Source organism: Carcharodon carcharias, chromosome 14, assembly GCF_017639515.1.
Source record: "Carcharodon carcharias isolate sCarCar2 chromosome 14, sCarCar2.pri, whole genome shotgun sequence".
NCBI classification, from domain to species: domain Eukaryota; kingdom Metazoa; phylum Chordata; class Chondrichthyes; order Lamniformes; family Lamnidae; genus Carcharodon; species Carcharodon carcharias.
Window position 1 is genome coordinate 142,212,936 of NC_054480.1, and position 23,285 is coordinate 142,236,220.

The 23,285-nt window shown below is 44.4% G+C and overlaps 1 protein-coding gene across 1 annotated transcript; it reads right to left on the minus strand.

The window, feature by feature from the left end:
- Positions 1-222: 222 nt before the first annotated feature.
- On the minus strand, positions 223-13,935 carry odf3l2b (outer dense fiber of sperm tails 3-like 2b). The gene is made up of 4 exons (XM_041205563.1): positions 13,884-13,935; positions 6,771-6,881; positions 2,182-2,295; positions 223-683 (listed from the first exon to the last, which is right to left on the minus strand). Exons 1-4 carry the CDS (start codon positions 13,933-13,935, stop codon positions 223-225), a joined length of 738 nt encoding a protein of 245 aa, XP_041061497.1.
- Positions 13,936-23,285: the final 9,350 nt, after the last annotated feature.

Sequence of the window (23,285 nt, forward strand, 5' to 3'; positions counted from 1 at the left end):
ACGCCTTTCTATTCTGAGTACATACTCCAGGTTACCAATATAAACGAGAAGCCCCTTGTAAAATCTATTAAAAGGAAGCAATAAAAATATACGAAAATAATATAAAAGTCAGATATTGGCTTTGTAAGGTGCAGAATTCATATTTTAAGGGTCACAAAGACTTCAAGACAGAATTAAGCTGCTATTGACCAAAATTCTTGGCCTTAGTTAACAAGATTGACCTCAATCTGAAATATCAATGATAAGAGGAGTGACAAACTCTGAATGCCTCATTCCCATAGAGAATGCTGGGACACTTGGCTTGTTGATGGTCACTTTTTCAGGGCTATGCGCTCCAGGTCCTGGCTTCTGAGTATAATAGGTGGGCAAATCATTTCGACCCAGCATTGAGTAGGCTGGAAGTTTTCGCAAGTAAACGTTGGGGTCGGTGCGATTGTACCGGCCAGGCCCTGGGGTTTTGGACAGATCTTCTCTTTTCGTCCTCCCAGTGACTGAGAAACTAGCACTGGAAGGCTTGGTGGGAACCTTTGCTCCTATTAGGGATGGAAGAGTATAGCTGTTAGGAGCAGGAACCACATCCAACTTGCGATATCTAGTTCGGGATCCCATGGAATACGCTGGTGATCTGTGTTCATTGAGGTGGGGTGCATTCTCTGGATTATATGCACCTGGTCCAGGTGTTCCTGGTGTCCGCAAAACATCTAAATTGTCCAAAAAAAAAACATTAAACAGATAACAAGCTGGAACACTATAAAAGCAAGTACAGAATTTTAGTTTGAAACACTTTTCTTACATTTTTTCCTCTCTTTCAGTGTCTCTCTCTAACTTCCTCCCTTGACTCGCATTGGGAGAAGGCTCCACAGCTGTTCCCATTGCTGTGGTACCTTGAGCAAGTGACCATTCCTCATGCAGGAACTTGCCAGCGGAGATGGGGTTTTGCACTTGGCTGTGCAGGAGCCAAGCCCATTCCTGTTCTCACCCAGCATCCACAGACTTTGGGTTGGTGGTGGCATTCCTGCCTGACCATCAGAAGGTTTAGGGTTTGACCCCAGCTCCAGACACTTCTGGGATGTGGAGGCTGGAGTGCCAAACTTGAATTACCATTTAGACTGATACTCGAGTCCAGTTACATGTGGATAGATTTTTTCCTATTCTATGGGTTGTGGAAACCTTAGGTTCTCCTGAACTTCTAATCAGCATGAGAATCCTTTTACTTCACACAACAGCCCATTGAAGAATCAGGAGCAGGATCCTATGTATATTTTTCACGAGCTTAGACCAGAGGTGCTTCCGCCCATTTTATCACCAAACTGCTGCTCCTGGTGAGAAATGCGTATAATTTCCATTGATTCATATCAGGGATCTATGACATGCAATTTTGAGATACTGTTATGTGGATCGCCATACATGGTCACCCCCTGACACTAGCCATTGAGCAACCTAACTAACGGTCAAAGGACCCACTACAGACCATTCAAGACATCTCCACTGTATAGATGTGGCTCAGCAGAAACCCTGAAGAAACATTGCAAACAGCTACTTACCCTCTTTTCCATCAATCTTCCTGTTAAGGCTGGAGATCAGGAGAATCCCCATGGGAATTAGACAGAAAGACAAATCTAGCAGAGACCAGGGACAGATTAGGGATCAAACCCTATAGCTTATACAAGACAAGGTAGAGCACATTTACCATTAACCCAGCAGAGAAACACTGGGGCAGATTTTCATCCTCCTACAGGGTGGGAATGGGATCATAGCATTAATGAAAATAGTGGCCACGTCACTCACTATCTTGTTCCTACCAAGTTCTCAATTTCCACCACTCTGGTCGGGGTCCTCAAACAGGAGAGGGTCCAAAGGCGTCTGTCAGAAGTGGACAGAAGCTTCATTAGCCCATTCATATCAGGGATCAGTGACATGCAATTTTGAGATACTGTTAGGTGGATCGGCCATACATGACCACCCACTGACACTAGCCTTTGAGCAACCTAACTAACAGTCAAAGGAACCACCACAGACCATTCAAGATATTTTCATAAGTAGTCCTTTGTGTGATTTTTTTGTCGAGGAAGGCATTAATGCTCCTCCTAGCTCAAAATTAATAACCACTAGCAATACTGCCCCAAATGATGATACTTTTACAAAATCTCTGATACTGTATTTAATGATAGCTTTTCTCACGGGAGGTTTTCACTCTGCCCAATATGGAGTATGCTGGCGTTCCATTCCTGCCGAATCGTGTGATCTTTGGATCAACATAATACCGAGGTCCTGGGCTGCAGTTGACTTCATACACTGACAAGAGAAAGGGTAAAGAAAATTATTTTAAGGTTTTAATCAGCTTACAGATATCGAATTTGAATTAAGTCATGCTTCCCTCTCCTTTGACATATTCCCCATTTGTCACTGCTTGCTGGGTTTTTTGTAGTTTGCACCAATGTTGACACTGGCAATGCTATTACTGTCAGGAACCTGCGTTAGTATTACATGACTGCTCACTAAAAGAAACGACAAAGTTTTGCAGAAGGAACAGTAAACATTTACAGAAATACAGGGCAGAATTTTCCGTGCCTGCTGGTGATGGGGGTGATAGGTGGCCTGTGTGGAAAATACAGTGCGATCTGCTTCACAGCGGCATGAAGACAGGTCGCCATTGTCTGCTCAGCACGTCAATGGCTGGCTGCGTTTCCCACCATCAGTCAGAGGGGAGCTAATTGTCATATAATTAAAAGGCCATCTCGCCAGGGTCGTGGAGCCCCTGCTGTCTCATCCGTCCATGTCAGCGGGAAAACGCTGTTTCACAGCAGCACGCAGGTGACCAGCACTGGATGGCTTTCACTCTGAGGGAACTGAGGTGAGTGAGCAGTAGCGTTCTCTACAGCTCGTCTCTTGTTTACAGGCCTCAGGGGCAACTGATGCCTGGACTCGGAGATGAGCGCTGATGGTGGCGGGGTTGGGGGGGGTGGTGGGGGTGTCCGGGGGTGGGGGCAAAGGTTGGCCAGCCTCGGAGGCAACTGTTGAGTTGCGGGGAGCTGGTTAAGTGCTGCCCTAGCGCTGCATTCCCTGCACACAGGCAATCGAGGTGGGGGTCAGGGTAATGCCCATGCATTAGGGACGCCTGTATAAACTGACCATGCCCCTGTAACTGAGATGGATCAGGCACAGCCACAGTGATGTGATTGGGGTTTGACTCACAACTTGTTGGAGCAGACACTGGTTGCAGATGGTGGTGTGATGGGGGCAGTCCCACCTTAATGGTGCTGAGAGCGCACAGAGAGAATGAGAGAACTCTGTGGGGCCTGCCCACTACATTCTGACCAGCACCGCCAAGGTGCAGGCATCAGTAATGTGTCCAGGACCATCACTGTGGTCTGAAGGCTGCACAGACACAGGGAAGAAGCCCTGGAGTAAGTCATCTGCCTTTTATCTTGTGCAGAAAGGTTTCACATCTGAGTGATGAGAACACTGCTCATCAGAACAAGGAGCCATAGGCAGGGAGATATTCTTAGGAGTTTATTGACAATAGTGAACAGTATGTACAAGAGATCAACACCTGTGTCCAGACTGTGCAACTACTTTTACTTAACTTTCCTAACGCTGCTGTTATGTCTTGGTGCTCCCCGGACATCCATAGCGGAGGTGGAGGCAGCCTGCTGACTGTGACACCCTGTCTGTGATGACCTTGACGGGCGTCCTCTGGAGGGCCGAGATTTGGAGGGCCCCAGCCTGCTTTCAGGGTCCTGCTGTATGGCAGTGGCCCCCTCTCGGCCTGTAAAGCTGGAGCTGCTGGGGTCACAGGAAGAAGGGAGTCAGATGGGCCGATTACTCCCAGAATCACCTGGGTGGATGGGCCCAGAGCGTGCACCTGTTGATCCTCCTCCCTATGGGTGCCTGAGGGCCCCTGGCTGACTCTGTGAGCGGAAAGGGTAACTGGAGTGAGATTGAATTGCCCAGCACCCCTCTTGCGTACACATTGCTGGATGCCAACTGTGGCATCAGTGATGGAGTTAAGCCCATGCAGCAGTGCAGGAGCAACGTCCTGAACCAAGGTCTCCATGGCGGGCATCATCCTACCAGTGTTGAACGCAGTGCATTGCAATGTTGGCGTTATCACTTCAGCCTGAAGATGGACAGACTCCTCTTTCATGCCTTGCAATCTGAGGAGTGCAATGGACATCCCTTCCTGATGTTCCCGAGCTTGCCTTTGCAGCTCCAGCAACTGTGACTTGACCAAGTCCAGAGGCTTCTCATCTGACTCGGACTCAGCAAGATTCGGGCTTCCAGCAGTCCTCCGGGTGTCGGGGGCCTGGGAAGTCCCTGTCTCGGCCTGCTGTGGATCAGAATGTGCGATGTGCTCACCAGATCCGTGATCCCGAGGCTACTCTAAAGTTAGGTCCCATCGAGGTGTGTGTCTCCGCACTGGTGGAGGGTGTGGGTGAAGCTGTGACAGGACTTCAGGGAGGGTGCCTCCAGATTCCTCTCCAGGGGTTTCTTCGGGTCTTGATTGGAGGCCTTGGGTCATGGACTCTGTTGGCTGTTTGGCAGATGTGCCAAGGGGAGATAATTAGTGCCTGGCAGCGACCTGTGAAAGAGGACACATCACTCACAGCATGGCTGTCTGATGGATCTTACACTGCTAGATGCTCACTTGGTAGAGCTGCACCGACCTCACAGGACCAGTCCTGGTCATCGCCGGCCAGCGAGATGGCTCTGTTTTCCAATTCTGTCAGAACTTTGATCTCTGGCATCTCTCCACCTGCCTGTGACCTTTCCCTCCTGTTATGTACCTGTTTTGTCCTGCATGGATACAGATGGTGAGAGTGTATCAGGATGCCTGCCGAGCCAGATGATAAGTGTGCTTGGCCTGTGTGGGTGGTGAGTGGTCCTGTGGACGGGATGAGGACAATGCTGGTGTGTGTGTGTGAGAGAGCGAACGGTGATGTCCCTTGCACTGGCCGTGAGTGAGGGCCCTGTGGGTGTGTGCTGGGTTTGTGAGTGTGTGAGACGGGAGTGATGAGAAGAGTGACTTACCCTGGTGGTACGGAGGAGATCGTTCATCCTTTTGCGGCACTGGGTGGCTGTCCCCCTCTGCAGGGCATTTGCCCTGCCCACCACTGCCACCACCTCCCAAGCCAGGTTGGTGACTTTGCTGCCCATCCTGGGGCCAGAGCCGGGGTAGAGCACATCCTGGCGGGCCTCCGCGGCATCCAGTGGTCACTCGAATGACCCGTTGTTGAAGCGGTGGCAGGGGGGGGCTGGTGTTGTAGTCTTTTGTCTTTTGCTGGCCATATCTCCCGGGCAGCGGTGGTGAGCTGGTGGTGATGAGTGCTTTGTTGGCAGCTGTCTTTTAAAGATGGCGGTCGACATGATGCATCAGTGAGGTGATGGTGGGCGGGCGAATGGGAGCCCAGCTGCCATGGAAACGGCGTGTTTCACAGGGATGAATGAATAATGAGGCAGACTTTGTAACAATACGACGTGAAAACCTGCCATTTTCGTTGGTGGGTAGACACCATTTTACCCGCTGCTACTACGCTTAGTGCAATTCTGGGAAAATTCTGCCCACAGCCCATGAATCATCATGTGGAAAATTAACAATAACTTTAGGTGGCTGTATAATTAATTAGTGTCCAAAATGGTTTAAATCTCCTTTAAAATAATGGACAGAGTAATTATAGACACACATTAAGCAGTTAGACATATACAATAATTCACAGCATCACATTGTTTTTCCAAGGATTGGAATACATTATTTAAAGATTTCAATGTTGAGTACTGAATCTATTATTTCAATATCGTGGAAAGAACACGTATTTGAACTTTATGTAACTTACTCTCAAATTGCTAAACAAGAAGTTTCAACCTTGTTCATATTCAAGTATTTTAAACCAGCTGCTCGTAGTATTCTCTGAAAAAAATTATTAGCTGTGCACATATCCTTAGCCAGGTCATATTATGTGGCAAGCTCGATAATGAGCACACCATTATCTGATAATGCCGCACACACTGCTGGGATAATGCAGTAGGCTGTGGGTGGTTGAAGACGTGCACCTGGAGTCACTCAAACATCCACTTGGCAAAATGGTGGTCCTGATAGAATAGCAGGAACACTGCCCTATGTCTGTCTTTCTAGACATGTTTGATATGTTCCCAGTTCTGGACAGGGACTGTACATTGCATTCTCTTATCAGGCACTCTATTCTTATTCTAATTGCATGGCAGACATAGAAGTTTGCTACGGAGAGTAAACACACTTCCAGTCACTAACAGTGAGTGTTGTGTTAATCTCTCTAGAATGTTTCTTTCAGGTCCCTCAAACCATCTTGCTTCCAGCCCCACAATTGGACAACCGCTCACAGTCACCAATTGCCCCTCAAGAAGAGGACCCGCGCCCTCATGATATCACTGACAAACCCTCACATGATCACCTCCCTGGACCCCGAACCCCGTCTCTGCCTTCGATCTCTCTCTCTGACCCCCTTTCACGTTCTTAGAAACTGTCAGTGGCAATTGTGAGAAAGGTCTGTTCTAGTAACAGTGGTGCATAATATATGCACAAACAATAGTTAAAAGAAAGAAATAATGATTTTTTTTATTTGACCAGAATGTTGGTAGTAGAATTGAAATATTATTTTACCAAAGCAATGACAGAATGACCTATAAGACCTCTTGATGCTACATTTTTGACTGAAATGTGTCTAAAATTCTTTGCCTTATCACATTGTGATGAAAGAAACAGTTGTTTTATTACTTGAATTCTGTTTACTTACGTGCACTGCTGTGTTTTTTCCCAAACGTGTATGCGGGATTTGTGTGTTTGGTGTAATCATGGCCCACAAACCCAATTGCTGGGGGTAACCCATATCTTCCTGGTCCAGGCCCTGTACAAAACCAGAGAATGAGAAGCTTAAAAAAAGATCACAGGAACGAAACTTCCCAAAGCTGGCAAATTAAGTGCACTAGAGAATCTTCTGGTGACCAATGGAAAACAGCACTCCGAGAAACCGGAAACAGATATCTTGCCATAACTTTCGGCAGAGATGGTGTCGTAGCAGTAATGTCGCAGGACCAGTAATCCAGAGGCCTCCTGGCTAATGCTCTGGGAGCTCGGGTTCAAATTGGTGGAATTTAAATTCAATTAATAAAGCATGAAGATAAAAGCAAAATATTGCGGATGCTGGAAATCTAGAACAAAAACAAAAATACCTGGAAAAACTCAGCAGGTCTGACAGCATCTGTGGAGAGGGATACAGTTGACGTTTCGAGTCCAAACGGACTCAAAACATCAACTGGATCCCTCTCCACAGATGCTGTCAGATCTGCTGAGTTTTTCCAGGTATTTTTGTTTTTATAATAAATCATAAATCTGGAATTGAAAGCTAGTCTCAGTAATGGTGACTATGAACTATCATCGATTGCCCTAAAGCCCCATCTGGTTCACTAATGTCTTTGAGGGAAGGGAAATCTGCCATTCTTATTGGCCTGGCCTAGGTGTGACTCCAGACACACAGCAATGTGGTTGACCCTTAATTGCTCTTTGAAACGGCCTAACAAGCCACTCCACTTCACTCAAGGGCAATTAGGGATGGGAAGCAAATGCTGGCTTTGCCATGAAAGAATTAAAGAAAAGTAACTTTCCTATCAGCAATAGCCTCGTGGGATGGGAGGGGGTGGTGGTGCTGAAATGGAAGTGAGGGGGGTGGTTGTCATGCAAATCGTTATTATAAAGTAATTAGAATCCACATGTGGACACGAGAAGATGGTTTCGCACCTTCACACTCTTCCCTTGGAGCACAGGGTGAAACACGGGGCAAGATTTTTCAGTCGGCCTGAGGGGTGAGCGGGCTTGACACAAGGTGTGTAAAATGACACGTGATGACATTGGGCGCGTGTCCTGACATCATCGCGCTGACTGGCGATGTTTCATTCGGCAGGCAGGGGGCGCAGAAGTCTGCTGCGCGCCCGCCGATATGTAAACAGCCTATTAAGGCCATTAAGGCGAAAAAGGCCAAGCGGCCTTCACGTTTTTTTTTTAGGAAGCCTCACCCACGAGGGGGATGAGGTTTCCTAAAGCTTTTATTAATTAAATAAATATTTTTTACGAAATGTCGAACATGTCTCATCTCAAGTGAGGAGACACATTTATAATTAGATTTTAAATCCAGTCATTTAATCATTTCAAAATCCCCTCAATCTCCCTGAGGTTGGGCCGAGTGCTTCGGCTCACCTCGTACGCTGGGCCGGCCTTCATCGACCCGCCCACGTAAAATGGCGGCGCGGAGCCGATTGCGGGCGGTGGTCAGCCCCGCCACTGTCCCCAGCGAGCCTGCCCGCCGACTAAAACATTCTGGCCCACCGAAACATTCGGATAAAAACAAAAAACTGCGGATGCTGGAAATCCAAAACAAAAACAGAATTACCTGGAAAAACTCAGCAGGTCTGGCAGCATCGGCGGAGAAGAAAAGAATTGACATTTCGAGTCCTCATGACCCTTTGACAGAACTGAGTGAACTCCCTCCTCCATCCCCACCCCCTTTCTGTTTCTTCCCCCTTCCTTTTGTTTTTCCCAATAATTTATATAGATTTTTCTTTTCCCACCTATTTTCATTATTTTTAAATCTTTTATGCCCCACTAGTCTTTCCACCCCATCCCCACTAGAGCCGTACCTTGAGTGCGCTGCCATCCATTCTTAATTAGCACATTCATTTAGATAATATCACCACCTTCAATATCTCTGTGTTCTTTTGTTCTTTTGTCTGTGACATCTTTTGATTATCTGCTCCTATCACTGCTTGCTTGTCCTTACAACCACACCATCCACCCCCCCACTTCTCTCCCCCACAACTCCCCCACCTTAAACCAGCTTATATTTCACCCCTCTCCTTATATTCACTCGGTTCTGTGGAAGGGTCATGAGGACTCGAAACGTCAACTCTTTTCTTCTCCACCAATGCTGCCAGACCTGCTGAGTTTTTCCAGGTAATTCTGTTTTTGTCCACCGAAACATTCGGCTGATTAGCAGGCGTTATGTTATATATCCACTCCTCCCACGACTGTAACCATCCGTCCTTCAGGTGGTTAGTCCTATGTGGCTGGAGGATTTTAGCTCAGCTCACTCTTGCCTGCGAACTCTTGAGTTCAAGTCTCCTGACAGGGGTTTGAGCACAGAAATCCATGCTGGCCCTTCAGGGAAACATTGCCGCTGGGGGTGTTGTCATTTGGATGAGACGATCGGCCTCACTTGCCTACCCTGGTGGACGTAAAAACTCATTTGAAGAAGAGCAGGGGGGGGTTATCCCTGGCGTCCTGGCCAATGTTTGTCCCTCAATCAACATCACAGAATAAAACAGGTTACCTTGATGATTATCACATTGCTGTTTGTGGAAGTTCGCTGTGTGAAAAAATTAGCTGCCACATTTTCCACATTATAGACCGACTACACTTCAAAAGTGCTTCATTGACTGTAAAGCGATTTGAGGCGCCTGACGGTCATGAAAGGCGCTATATAAAGGCGAGTCTTTCTTCCATGTACAAAATGACAAAATGGAACCATCCTAATACAAGAATGCTGCGGGAAGATATCTTACTACTTTCAGCATAATTTTATATGTTTCACTGATGATACCAGCAAAATGGAGGATGTCACCAGCAACAACCGAAATAATCTTGGTCGCTACGAACTCCCCTGTCCGCTGAACCCTTACTTCTGATCTTGTAGCAGGTCAAGTTTTTTTCAGCGGGCGTGACGTGACATCAGACTGTGGTCTGGCAGACTAATTCCAACATCCTGTTCTTAAAAAAAGGAATGAACCATTTTTGTCAGCATACGTTTGAAGCCAAAGTGTTAATTTGTTGGATGGTCATAGTTATTTTAATTATTAGCTCTGACTGGTTTCAAGCCAGAGCTGAATCATCATTTGTCTGCATGAGGTACATTTCTACTAAATATCTAATCTGGATTCTGCATGGATGCACTACAGGGGGCCTCGCTTTAAAGTGATAGAACAGGTCCCCCCCACCAACCCCCCCCGAGACCAAATAGATAGAAATAGATTGTATGTGAAAATGAGAAAACTGACAAGCTGTCAATTACTAGTATAGGTATAATACATCTTTAAAATTAAAGTTTTCATGTAGTGAAGTCCAAACATTAACTTTTTAAAAAAGTCATACACAGATGTAACAGTGATATAAATTCTCACCGTAACATTTACAAAGCGTACATCGACAGCCTAGTTGTGCATATTTGTACAGTAATTTATATTTGAGGCAAAAATAAGTTGGGGGGTGATGTTCAGCACATTGGACATTGGGGCTCACTTAGCCCTATAGGAAGATCTGGTTGGGTCAATTGTTCTCTGCAATCTGGGGAACAATGGTGTTCTGTGCATTAATACATTTTGCCATCTGTGGAGGTCTATTATGGATTTGGGAGAGGGAACCTGTTGTATTAGTTTCCAGGAGGGGCAATTAGACTGTTTGGTATTTTCCCAGTTCTGGATAGGGGCCATACATTGCATTCTCTTATCTAATTGTGTGGCAGGGATAGAAGTTTGCCACAGAGATTGAACACACCTTCCTGTCACTAACAGTAAGTGTTGTGTTAATCACTCTAGGGTGTTTCTTCCAGATTCCTCAAGATATTGTGCTTCCTTCCCCGCAATCAGACCATCCACTGATTGCCCCTCCTTTACAATTGGACTGCCCAACGAATAAACCCTCTACACAATCACCGCTTCCACACCCACGACTGGACATGAATCGCTTCATACAAATAACTAATGAGGCATGAACCTCTCTCAGTCACCAACTACCAACCAAGAAGGGGACTCCACTCCCATTATATCACTGACAGCCCCCCACATGATCACCTCCCCCCACTCTGAAGCCCGTCTCTGCCTTTGATCTCCCTCTGACTCCCTGTAATCACCTCTGAGCCTATAAGCCATTCTGTACACACCAGTACTTGCAATCTCTACCCCAGGGGCATAAATTTACCTGTTCAAAATGAATCCAATCCTGTCAATCAGACGGGCTCCCAAGTGGAGGATCCAGTTTAAAAAAAAACACATACACACACACATGCATGTTCAGAGAAACCCAGACTTCCAATTAAGTTTCCTGATCAGAAATTTCCTTGGAAATCAGGACCCAGTAAATATTGGGACCGATGTCACTGAACACCATCACATACAAGCTCCCTTCCAAGTCAAACACCTTCCTGGTCTGGACTGTTGCTGGAACAAAGATCATAGGATTCCTACTGAACACCATCGTGGGAGCACCATCACCTCTAGAACTGCAGAGATTCGAGGGGAAGACCCCCAGCCACTTCATCAGGCCAAGTGGGAAGAGGCAATAAGTGCAACCTTGCTATATGTAATCCGAGAATACATTTTTAAAAAAAGGATCCAGCCAGAAAACTGAGTGCACCTGGATATCTTCAGGGGAATAGGAAGTGGTGACAAAGTAAAATAAAATCAAAATAAAAAGGGTTAATTTTCCAGCCTCACATGAGCTACAAAAAGATTGCTTCATACAAACAGCTAATGAGGCGTCCCTTAATTTTATAGATGGGCAGTCTTTAAACAAAGATTGGTGTGGATTTCTGACTCACTTATCTGAGGCCTACGAGCAGCCAGTATGAATTTCAGATCTCATAAAATGTGGAGAAAATAACACTGTGTTTGTGATCTCCAATTTTGATCATTCCTAGGGTGCTTTCTTCCATGGAGAAGTCTTGTCACATATGTAGAGAGCTCACAGGGTGAATAAGTCAGAAAAATCTTGCTCATCGTTTCTTCTTCACAAGTGGATAGAATAAAATGTATGTTTCATTGTTCCCTGGTTTCTTTTCTATTTCAATCGCAGCAAAATATTTATTACAAAATGATATGTTGAAAACTTGAAACAGGAGTTATTATATTTTGAGGAAGTTAGTGCAACAGGAGAGTATTGCGCAACCTTAGAGAATTGTTATTGGTGTGTGTTTTGTGTTAAAAATAACAGTGAGACTATCAGCGCTTATCATTTTTAAAGAATGAAATCCTGGCCAATATTTTCTTGAAATATGCAAACAATAAAATAGTTACTACAATGTTGCATGAAGGACTAGAATTTGCAATAATTTCCATTTTTTGCCATTATCTATGGTATAACAAGTTTTATTTCCAGTCAATTAACTCATCTACGTAATAGCTTTCTCTGAAGTGAAACTTTGTGGGATACCCAGTGAGTAATTTATATAGTGTCTCATCCCTCAGGATGCCCCAAAGCATTTTACAGCCAAGGGATTACCTTCCGTAGTTATGTAGGAGGCTATTTTGTGTTCAACAACGTTTGACAAGCAGCAAATTAATGGACTGGCAGTTCTATTGGTTGAGGCATAAGAAGAATGCCTTGCTCTTCTGAAAAGACTACAATGGTATCCTTGACATCCACCTGAGCAGACGGATAGGACCTCAAGTCTTGTCCACTGCAAGGCACCTCGAACAACGCAGCAATCTCTCAGTACTAGAGTACTTACGTGCTCAAGTCTTGGAGTGGAAGTTGAACTATGCACCTTCTGACTCCAGGCTGAATATTCCCAAGCCCAAGTTGACACAGCTGGACTCATTTAGTAACCTGTTTTCCAACTGCTTTACATTTTGGGAACCATTCCAGAAATGCTGTCCCTTCGGTGACTTTGCTGGAGCACCTAAGAGGACCTGGTACACTGGGTTTCTGGTTTCTGTACTGGTGAGGAACTTGATGTCAAATGAGAAGTTTAATACCCTTTTTAATGCAAAATGGAAGAATACTTTGAGCAGGTGTGACCCCCACCCCCCCACCAACTTAAACTTTCCTTCCCGTTTAAGGTTTTGGAATTTGCATCATATAATAGGCGTTCATTCACAGGTGTTAAGAATTTTCACAATTACAAGCATGTTGAAGAGGGTGCATCAATAATCATATGCACATGTGTAGAAATGGCACCACAAACCTGGCTGAACATTGAACGAAAAGGACAGGATTTCATTTAAGGTTCCCTGTATCAATGAAGTGTAATTATCTTCAAATGCTTATCTAGCACATCATTTATTGATCAAATAGATCCTAGTTTATACTTCAGTAATAAAACATTCTTAAATTCTGACCTACACTTTCTTCTGTGCTATACATGTGTTGCAGTACTGGCATTTAATGCTGTTCAAAATACACACTTTACCACCTGGGGTGACAATTACAAAGCAGAATATGAATCGTTGCAAACCCAGCTTAGAATGAACACTGTATTTACTGGCTGCATTGTAGCACATAATTGAGTTATTATAGATACTTAAATGTTGTAGACAGCATCTGGATGAATTATACAGAACACTGTGCTTTTGTTGGTTCTTTGAAAGATGTATCCGATTAGTCCCAGTCCTCTTTGTACATAGCTCTGCAGATTGCAGATCTTTCCTCTTGAAGTATTCATCCCATTCCCTTTGGAAAGCTATCATTGAATCTGCTTCTACCGCCCTTTCAGGCAGCGCATTCCACATCATAACAACTGTCTGCAAAAAAAAGTCTCTCCCTTCTGGTTCTTTTGCCTTTTCACCTTAAATTTGTGTCCTCTGGCTGCCAACCCTCCTGCCAGTGAAAAGATGGGTGACAGAGCTCTCCAAAATCAAGCGTTTAGCATTGACTATAAACTATGATTTCATTCCACTATATAACTTTTAACACTCAAGCCCTGTTTTACAGCAGTACAGCAAATATTTACATATACTACTTCGAATAATCACGTTTTGAGTTATTCAGCACATCTCCACTTAGATTGTAATTGCATCAGGAAAGGTAGTTCATATACTGCCACAATTACTATAAGGAAATTTTGAATAGCAGAGCAGAAGGTTACCTCTCTCATGAGCTGCAATTGTGGGATATGCTTTCTCAGTGTCATTGTCCATCTTGTGGGAATGAAGTTGTTGAGGCTGGAGTTAAGCAGTTCTAGTGATTACTGAAATGTTATCCTAGTGACAGGCTGCTTTGATGGAGCAATGATACAAATGTTGCTGCCTTTAACAACCACCAAGTTGCCATGGAAGCAATTGCTCATCCAGGCATACGGTTACTCATACTCCTGAGCGAGACTTGCGCTTCTGTACTGGATTCTGCTGTCCTTTCTATTGAATGCAGAGAGCGCACCTGACAGATGTACAATGCAGTGTCGTGGTTATGTTACTGGCGCATTAATCCAGGGAACGTGAGATCATTTCTCATCACAGCAGCTTAAGAATTTGAAATTGGTTTAAACAGTCTGAAAGTATAAGGCTGACATCATCACCTTTACTGATTTCAGCCTTTTATCATCAACTGGGCTGGTTTGGGGTTGTGCTCATTTTCTTGGGTGGACAGTCACTAGGAGGCGTGTTTCAAAAGTTTTGATATATCAAAAATATTTAATTTATTACAAAACTAACTAGTGTTCAGCAATGAAACTATTAAAGTATTCAGTATAGATTTTTTAAAAGTAATTTTTAGTGATTTTAAATCAGGTTACTCACAGGTAGAAGACTGGGCATTTATTTAAAATGCCTTTTTGGTGCTAAATCCATTTCCAGCCGTATAAGTAAAAATGCTCCAGTTTTACCTCTCTTAATTCCATCAAACAATACTCATATTGAAAAAGAACCGATTACATTCTGCAAAACAGCCGGACTGCATTGCCTCACTGAAGATTTTATAATTGTGAGTATGCAAATCAATTTACCAGAAGTTTGAAGTGTAACCTAACCAGCACAACTTCAAAGGTACTTTGAGTGCAATTTTCTGAATGTGTCCAAAGCAGAAACTTTAAGCCAATATGTTTGATTGTGTTCTGTTACAGAGCAAGAGAAAACTGCTGAAATCCCCATTCCCTTATCAACTGTCCGCAATCAGTAGACTTTAGAGAGGAAGGTATGTCTTTTATCCCTAAGTGTGTGGACAATTTGAATAACCAGCAGCAATCTTTTTGTGGGTTTATATAAAGAGGATTGTTCATTTACGTGCTCACTCCAAAATCTAACACTACAGCACTCACTTACACAGTCATACACACAAATACACTCAAGGAAACTACAGTTAAAGAGAATAGTGCACTTTTACAGGTTATAAGCAAAAGAATAGTTCATAATTCATGTGATTGTCTTGTTCTGGAAAACACATGTTGCAGACCTGTTGAAGATGATGTCTTCACTCCTGAGGGATAGTTTAGGTGAATTCACCAGCTGAAATTGTATGCCAAAGTCTTTTCAGGATTCTCTTGAAGGATGGACTTTCTGCAGGTCATGAAGTTAGTTGCCTGTAGTCTTGTTACCAGGAGGTCAATTTACTGAATTGATGGACCCGGAAAGGAACAGGCTTGGAGAACTTGTGATGTTACAGCTTCCAGTTCTTTTTAAGGCGTAGGTGTTAATATCTTTTCTGCTGCTGCTGTGTCTTACTTTCTGTTGTCAGCATTTTAAATTTACAAAGGGACAAACATGGCTGTCTTACCAGGTGGCTTCTCACAATTTCAGTTTCTTTTCCAAATATGGCGGTGGTCTTAGGTTGATTAGCCACATCCTGGTTTCTTGTTTTAAAACACTCATTAAGACAATCACCTTCTTTGTTTCAGAAGAAACCCATTCAATTTAGGAATGTCTTCCGATGGTCTCAGGATGGGTATAGTTGATAGCTCCTAGTGTCTGGAGTGTATCCTTCTGTCCTTGTGAGATATTGAGGCAGTTTTTGAATACACAGTTGAAGTCTGACCTTCAATGGCCATCTTTGCAGCACATTGGCTGCATCTCATTAAAAGGTTCATTTCAGAGTCCACATTGAATAAAGTTAGGAACCTGATATGGGCATAACGTTACATCAACAATAGAACACCTAAACATCCTGTTTGTTAAAGTACACAAGTTATCCCATAAAATGCAAACTAAAAGTTTTGCAATGACTAAATTTTCAAAAGCAACTTCTTTAAATGGACACGTATTTTTAAATGTTGACACAGCTATTTTCAAAGTGAATTACCCATTTTTTTCATTCATTTATCCTAATCCATTATGAAATGTGATTTGAGTGGAAATTTTCACCAAAGAAATTTGTAAATAGAAACAGCAAAGGTGGAAAACGAACGAAGGAATGAATAATACCTTTCTTACCAATTGCAGATAGATAAATAAATAATAATATACAATGTTCCCCTTGGATACCAAAGTAACATAAGTAAATACATCAGGGTCTGTAAGATGGAGGAGAACAGTTCAAAGAAGAGAAGCAATTTAGGAAAAGAAAGAAAGACTTGCATTTGTATGGCTTACTTCATGACTAGGGGATCTTCTAGATTGTTTTACAGCCAATGAAATACTTTTGAAATGTTGTCATTGTTGTAATGTAGAAAAAGGAGCAGCCAATTCGTGCAAAACAGGATCCCAAAAACAGCAATGCAATGACCAGGTAAATTGCTTATGCATTGTTGATTGATGAACATTGGCTTGGACTTTCCTGCTCTTCTTTGGAACAGTGCCGTGGGATCTTTTACCTCCAGTTGACAGGGCACACAGGGCCTTTGATTAATATCTTAACTGTAAGATGGCTGCACCAACTCCCTTGGCCCTCCACTGGAGCATGTAGTGGCATCATTATTTTGTCTAGCTGAGTGATGTTGGAGATCAGAGGAAAATAGTAATGCATTCAACTACTGATCAGATTTACTAACTGTGCAAGGAAGGTCAAAGGCCCAGATACGTAATGAAAATCTGCGTATTAGGGGGTACAAATCAAAAAGAATAGTATGCTAGGGGGTGAAGAAAATGATTGGATGAGTGATATGAGCTCGCCTGTGGAACGGTATACTGTATAATATGTGGCTGCTTCAAACAGAATTGAATTTAAAAAACTCATATTATTTTGTTGCATTCAGTCCAAAAAGCTGCCTTAATATTTACAAGAAAATGGCATCTGTTTTCAAACGCCTAATAATGAATTCCTGGTTTTGTGGATCACCTCACTGGATATGAGAGGAGGGAGGTAAATGAATCTTACAAACAGCTAGTCCTTGCATTCTCTGTTAATAGTCAGTCTTTAAGTCAATCATTGAAACAATCCTGGGAGTTGTCAACAACACAAATGTTGGGAGCTTGGCGTATACAGTACTATCTTGTTAAATCTATTTGGCTATCAGGAATTTTGGAATAAGGATATGTCATTCAGCCCCTCGAGCCTATTCTGCCATTCAATTAGATCCTGTATCTTTACTTTCCTAAATTGCTGCCTTGATTGTATTGTTGCCTATCATAGACTTTCAAATGAGATGCTTTGGAAATGCAATACATACATTGAGGTGTGATGAATGACTAGTAAACCCAAATCTTTTTTCTATAGGTCAATGGAGTTGAATTAATTTGGTCTAGTGAGAGTCAGAGGCAGTAGCTTAAAATGAAAAATATTGGGAAAACTTTCACTGGATCCCCCTCCTTTTTATATTTTATACTGGTAGCTTTATCTCACTACTCATTGATAATTAGTAGATTTTGTCTGTGCTTGCTACAAGTTGTTTGGTGCACCCTACTAAACAACTTGAGGCAAGCACAAACAAAATTCTCAGCATTTTATATACATTTAAACCAATCTGGTCTAAGTGTGACATGTGTCTCAAATATGATATACAACAGTATAATCAAGACAGGTAATCAGGAAAGATACAGATCAGTCAGGATCTAACTGAATGGCAGAAGAGGTGTGAGGGGTTGAATGACATACTCCTGTTCCAACGTTCCTTTGAGGTGCATAATTTTGTGGCGCGATGGTTAGAAATCCATAGTAAACCCAAACCTTTCTTAATTTCAATAGACTGTTGAATCATTTAGTGTCATTTCATGTTGAATTATGGATAGTTTCATGTTGATTAGGAAATGAATTGAAATATGTCATAAATGCGGTGCCGAGAATGTAAATACTGGTAATAGAAAATTACGATCTTATCTGTAATGTAAATGGATCAGGGTAACATTAAGACAATGCTAAGCTTGTGGTATTTTCCTACTCACTCCATATTTTCATGACTTGCTTGAAGTCACCACTAATTTTAAAAAAAACCCATAAAAATGTTATTGTTAAAAAACATGGATTTTTGTTTTTGCCTCTGACTTATCCAAACTTTCCGGGTAGTTATATTTTGCGGTTCCTCAACACTGATTAGTTCTGGAGTATATAATATGGCACTGTTGGAAGAGTAGGTCAAAGCCATAGGTTTTACAATAGAGATGTTATGGGTCCCCCATAATGGTGCAAGGGGTTCACCCAGTGATAAACTGAGCTAGAAAGAAATTCCGTGGTTTGACTGCCAGTGTGAGTTACCTGATCTGAACTGCGTTAACATCAATATTCATAGGTGGAAAAATTGGTCACAGATCAAAGTTTGCATGTGTAAAGGTCAGCTTGATGCTAGTGGAATTATTTGCCCAGTATGGAATCACAGAATTGTACAGCACAGAAAGAGGCTGTTTGCCCAATCATGTCTCCGCTGGTCCCCAAAATGATCTATGTGCCCAGTGCCATACTCCCGCTTCCTCCCCATAACCCTGCACATTCTTCCTTTTCAGATAATAATCCAACTCCTTCTTGACCGTTTCAATTGAACCTGCCTCCACCACACTCTCAGGCAACGCTTTCCAGACCCTAACAATTCAATTGAACCTGCCTCCACCACACTCTCAGGCAACGCATTCCAGACCCTAACAATTCAATTGAACCTGCCTCCACCACACTCTCAGGCAGTGCATTCCAGCTCCTAACCACCAGCTGTGTAAAGAAGTTGCTCATCGTGTCTCCATTGCTTCTTTTGCCAATTACCTTAAATCTTGATCCTTCCACCAATGGGAACAGTTTCTCCCTATCCACTCTGTCCAAACACTTGATGATTTAGAACAACTCTATCAAATCTCCTTTCAACCGTCTTTTCTCTGAGGATAACAGTCCCAACTTCTCTAATCTATCTGTGCATCTGAAGTTCCTCATCACTGGAACAATTGTTGTGAATCTCATCTGCACCCTCTGTAATTTGATACCTTCAAATGAAATAATGAGAATTTGAATTGAAAACGTAAATGAATCAAAAAGGGGGACCAAGTTAGTCGTGGCAATATTTCAATATTTTTACGATAAAAGCCACTCTGAAAATATTTTCCTGTGTTAAAACTTGAACCTGTTCGAAATCAGTATTATTGTACAAGCTGCAGTGAATCGATGTTTCAACTTTGATTCTGTCCAAACTGTCCAAAATTTTAATGAAGTTTTTTTCTGATCTGCAAACCATTAATGCATGATTTTTCTTTGTATTCCCTGCATTGTATTAGTGCTTAATGTGACAGCCTGAGTCTGCAGTTAATCTTGAAAAGGACAGGACTGAGTCTGGCATAATACACATTCAAACATTATTTATAACCTGGCTTTACTAAACCATAACAAACAGCTAATTGAGATGAACCATACCTTGTCAGTTTTGATAAACCCACTGAAATCAAAGAAATTTTAGGAATGAGAAATGCAACAATTCTCAGCTGGGTTATTTTTCAATATCAAGTGCTCTGGTGGTACAGATAGCAGTGCACTTCATTAATGTCTTGCAACCTCATCCCCCAGGGACCAAGATGAAACAAGTCCTGACCTGACTGCCCACTGGCGAGGTTCCTGGCTTCTCCTGGATTTTATGAATCAAGTTTACTATTAACAGAGGGTAGGAATGAGCATTGGTCTGTTTAGCTAATGATGTAGCAGTGATTACACTATGAAAGTGCCTCTTAAACTCTTGGACAACAGCCAGTATTGGTGACAAAATCTGGGCGCAGTAGCAGTGATTCAACTTCAAGCCACATAAAGTAGGTGGTGTCCTAGCATCACCTGACCATCATGGAACAGAATACTGTAGAGGGCATTGAGATTTTGTGTTGAATTCTGTGATGTAACTAGGAGAGATGGCAGTGTATTGGTAACGTTCTCTGTACTAGTAATACAGAAGCCCAGGCTAATGCTCTGGGGATATGGGTTCAAATCCTATCACCAACAGCTGATGGAATTTAAATTCAATTAATAAATCTGGAATTTTAAAGCTAGTCCCAGTAATGGTGATCATTGATTGTTGTAAAAATCCACCTGGTTCACCAATACCTTTTAGGGAAGGAAATCTGCCAATCCTCACCTGGTCTGATACTTGACTTCAGATCCATATCAATGTGCTTAACTCTTAACTGCCCTCTGAAATGGCCCTAGCAGTTTATGAGCAACAAATGCTGGCCTTGTCAGTGATGCCCAGATTCCATGAAAGAACGAAGAAAGAATATATAGACTGCACAGTGGAAGCAGTGAACATAGAAAATATACAATGCTGGACTCACCTGACACAGGGTGGAATTTTCCCAAATTTGCACAAATTGTGGTAGCGGGTGGGTATAACGGCGTGCTGCCTGCCGATGGCGAAGGTGGGTTTTCATGCTGTATCATCCTGAGCCTGCCTCATTTTTTATGCGCTCCCAGGAAACACGCTGTTTCCATGGCGGGCGGGCTCCTCATTCTCCCGCCAGCCATTGGATCACGGTGGGCACCATGTTTAAAGGCCAGCCACAAGCACAGCGCTCATTGCTTCCACCTCACCAGTGCTGCCCGGGAGACTTGGCCCTCAAAGGCAAGAAGACTGCAGTCCCCGCGGTTTAATGACAGGCCCCTCAAGTGACTGTCGGATGCCATGGGGGCCCACCGGGATGTCCTGTAACCCCCGCTCTGGTGGGATGGGCAGCAACGTGATCAGTTCGGCTTGGGAAGCTGTGGCAATGGTGGTCAAAGCCAATGCCCTTCGGAAGAGGACAGCCACCCTGTGCCGCAAGAGGATGAATGATCTCCTCTGTTCTGCCAGGGTAAGTCACACTTTTCATCACTCTCAGCGCACACACTCACAAACCCAGCACACATCTACAGGGCCCTCACTCACTGCCGGTTCAAGGGACATCACCATTCACTCTCTCACACTCACCATCATTGTCCTCATCTCGTCCATGGGACCACTCACCACCCACACAGGCCAGGCACAGTTATCATCTGGCTTGGCAGGCATCCTGCTTACACTTTCTCCATCTCTATCCATGCAGGACAAGTCGGCACACAACAAAAGAGAGAGGTTGCAGACCGGTGGAGGAATGCCCAAAATCAAGGTCCTTATGGACTTTGAAAACAGAACCATCCAGCTGGCCGGCGAGGATCTGGACTGGTCAGTGAGGGTTGGTGCTGCTCTAACAAGTGAGGATCCACATGGAACGTCCACCAGACAACGATGCCATAATGATGTGTCCTCCTTCACAGTCCATTGCCCAGGCAGTAATTATCTCCCCTTGCTTTCGCAGGCACATCTGCCAAACAGCCGAAAGAGTCCATGACCCAGGACCTCCAATCAAACCCCGAAGAAACCCCTGGACAGGAATCTGACAGCACTCTCCCTGAAGTCCCATCACAGCGCTCACCCACACGCTCCACCATCACATAGACTCACGCCTCGGTGGGACCTAGCTTTAGAGTAGCCCCAGGATCATAATCTGGTGAACACATCGCACTGTCTGATCCACAGCAGGTGGAGGCAGGGACTTCCCAGGTCCCCGGCACTTGGAGGACTGCTGGAGGCCAGAACGTTGCTGAGTCCGAATCAGATGATGAGCCGCTGGACTTGGTCACGTCACAGTTGCTGGAGCTGCAAAGGCAAGCTCAGGAACATCAGGAGGGGATGTCCGCTGCACTCCTCAGATTGCAAGGCATGATGGAGGAGTCCGTCCATCTTCAGTCTGAGGTGATAGCGTTGGCATGCTAATGCACCAAGGTCAACACCAGCTGCCATAGAGACCTTGGTCCAGGAGTTCGCTCCTGCTCTGCTGCGCGGGCTCAACCCCATCACTGATGCCATAGTTGGCCTCCAACAGTGTGTACACAAGAGGGCTGCCGAGTAGCTCGATCTCACTCCAGCTACCTCTGCTCCATTAGGGAGGAGGATCAGCAGGTGCACATTCCAGGCCCATCCATCCAGGTGTCTCCCAGAGTGTCCGGCCCATCTGAATCCCCTCTTCCTGTGACCTCAGCAGCTCCAACTCCCCAGGGCGCGGAAGGTGCCACTGCTACACAGCAGGACCCCGAAAGCAGGCTGGGGCCCTCCAAATCTCAGCCCTCCAGAGGACACTCACCAAAGTCATCACAGACAGGACGTCACAGTCAGCAGGCTGTCTCCACCTCCACTACGGGTGTCCGGGGAGCACCAAGACGTAGTGGCAGAGTTAGGAAAGTTAAAGAGAATTAGTTGCACAGCCTGGGCACGGGTGTTAATCCCTCGTACATAATGTTCACTATTGCCAATAAACTCCCAAGAATGTTTCCCTGCCTGTGGCTCCTTGTTCTGATGAGCAGTGTTCTTGTCACTCAGATGTGAAACCTTTCTGCACAAGATAAAGGCAGGTGTCTCAGTCCAGGGCCTCTTCCCTGTGTCTGTGCAGCCTTCAGACCACAGTGATGGTCCAGCCTCACACTCCCTGGAAACATTACTGATGTCTGCACCTCGACAGTGCTGGTCATTGCTTCCAGAACGTAGTGGACAGGCCCCACAGAGTTCTCTCATTCTCTCCGTGTGCTCTCAGCACCTTTAAGGTGGGTCTGGCCCCCATCTCTTCAGCATCTGTGACCAGTGATGCTGGGCTCAGTGGTGCTGAAGGCGGACAAAGGGTCACTTGTTTCTAAAGTTTCATGGCTGTGTCTTTATGATATGACCCTGATCACAGAGCACAAGCGAGCTGCCCTCAGCCAGACAGGAGTCAGACATTCTCAGAGGCTACGTGAGGATCTATGGAGTGTCCTCACTCCATGTCGTCAGCATCCTCCTGCATTCGGGTGACTATTAGGGCCTCCACTGTATCTCCATGTCAGGAGCATTCTCACAGAGGGTATGAGCGCTGCCATAAGCCAGACTGGAGTCAAACATTCACAGGTGCGATGTGAGGATCTATGGGGACACCTCTCTCGTCATCATCCTCCACAAATCTAGCATCTATGAGGACCTCCCAAGCACGCCTGCCTCGTCCAGCCAGTGTGAGGGCCTCATCCCCATCACCGTCGCATCCGAGGACCTCCTCACCCTCATACCCATCAGCGTTGTCCTCATCGGAGGAGACGTGCAGCTCCTCCATCTCCTCCCCAGCCAGCTCCTCTCCCTGTTGCAGTGCCAGGTTGTAAAGGATGCAGCAGACGACGACGATGTGTGACA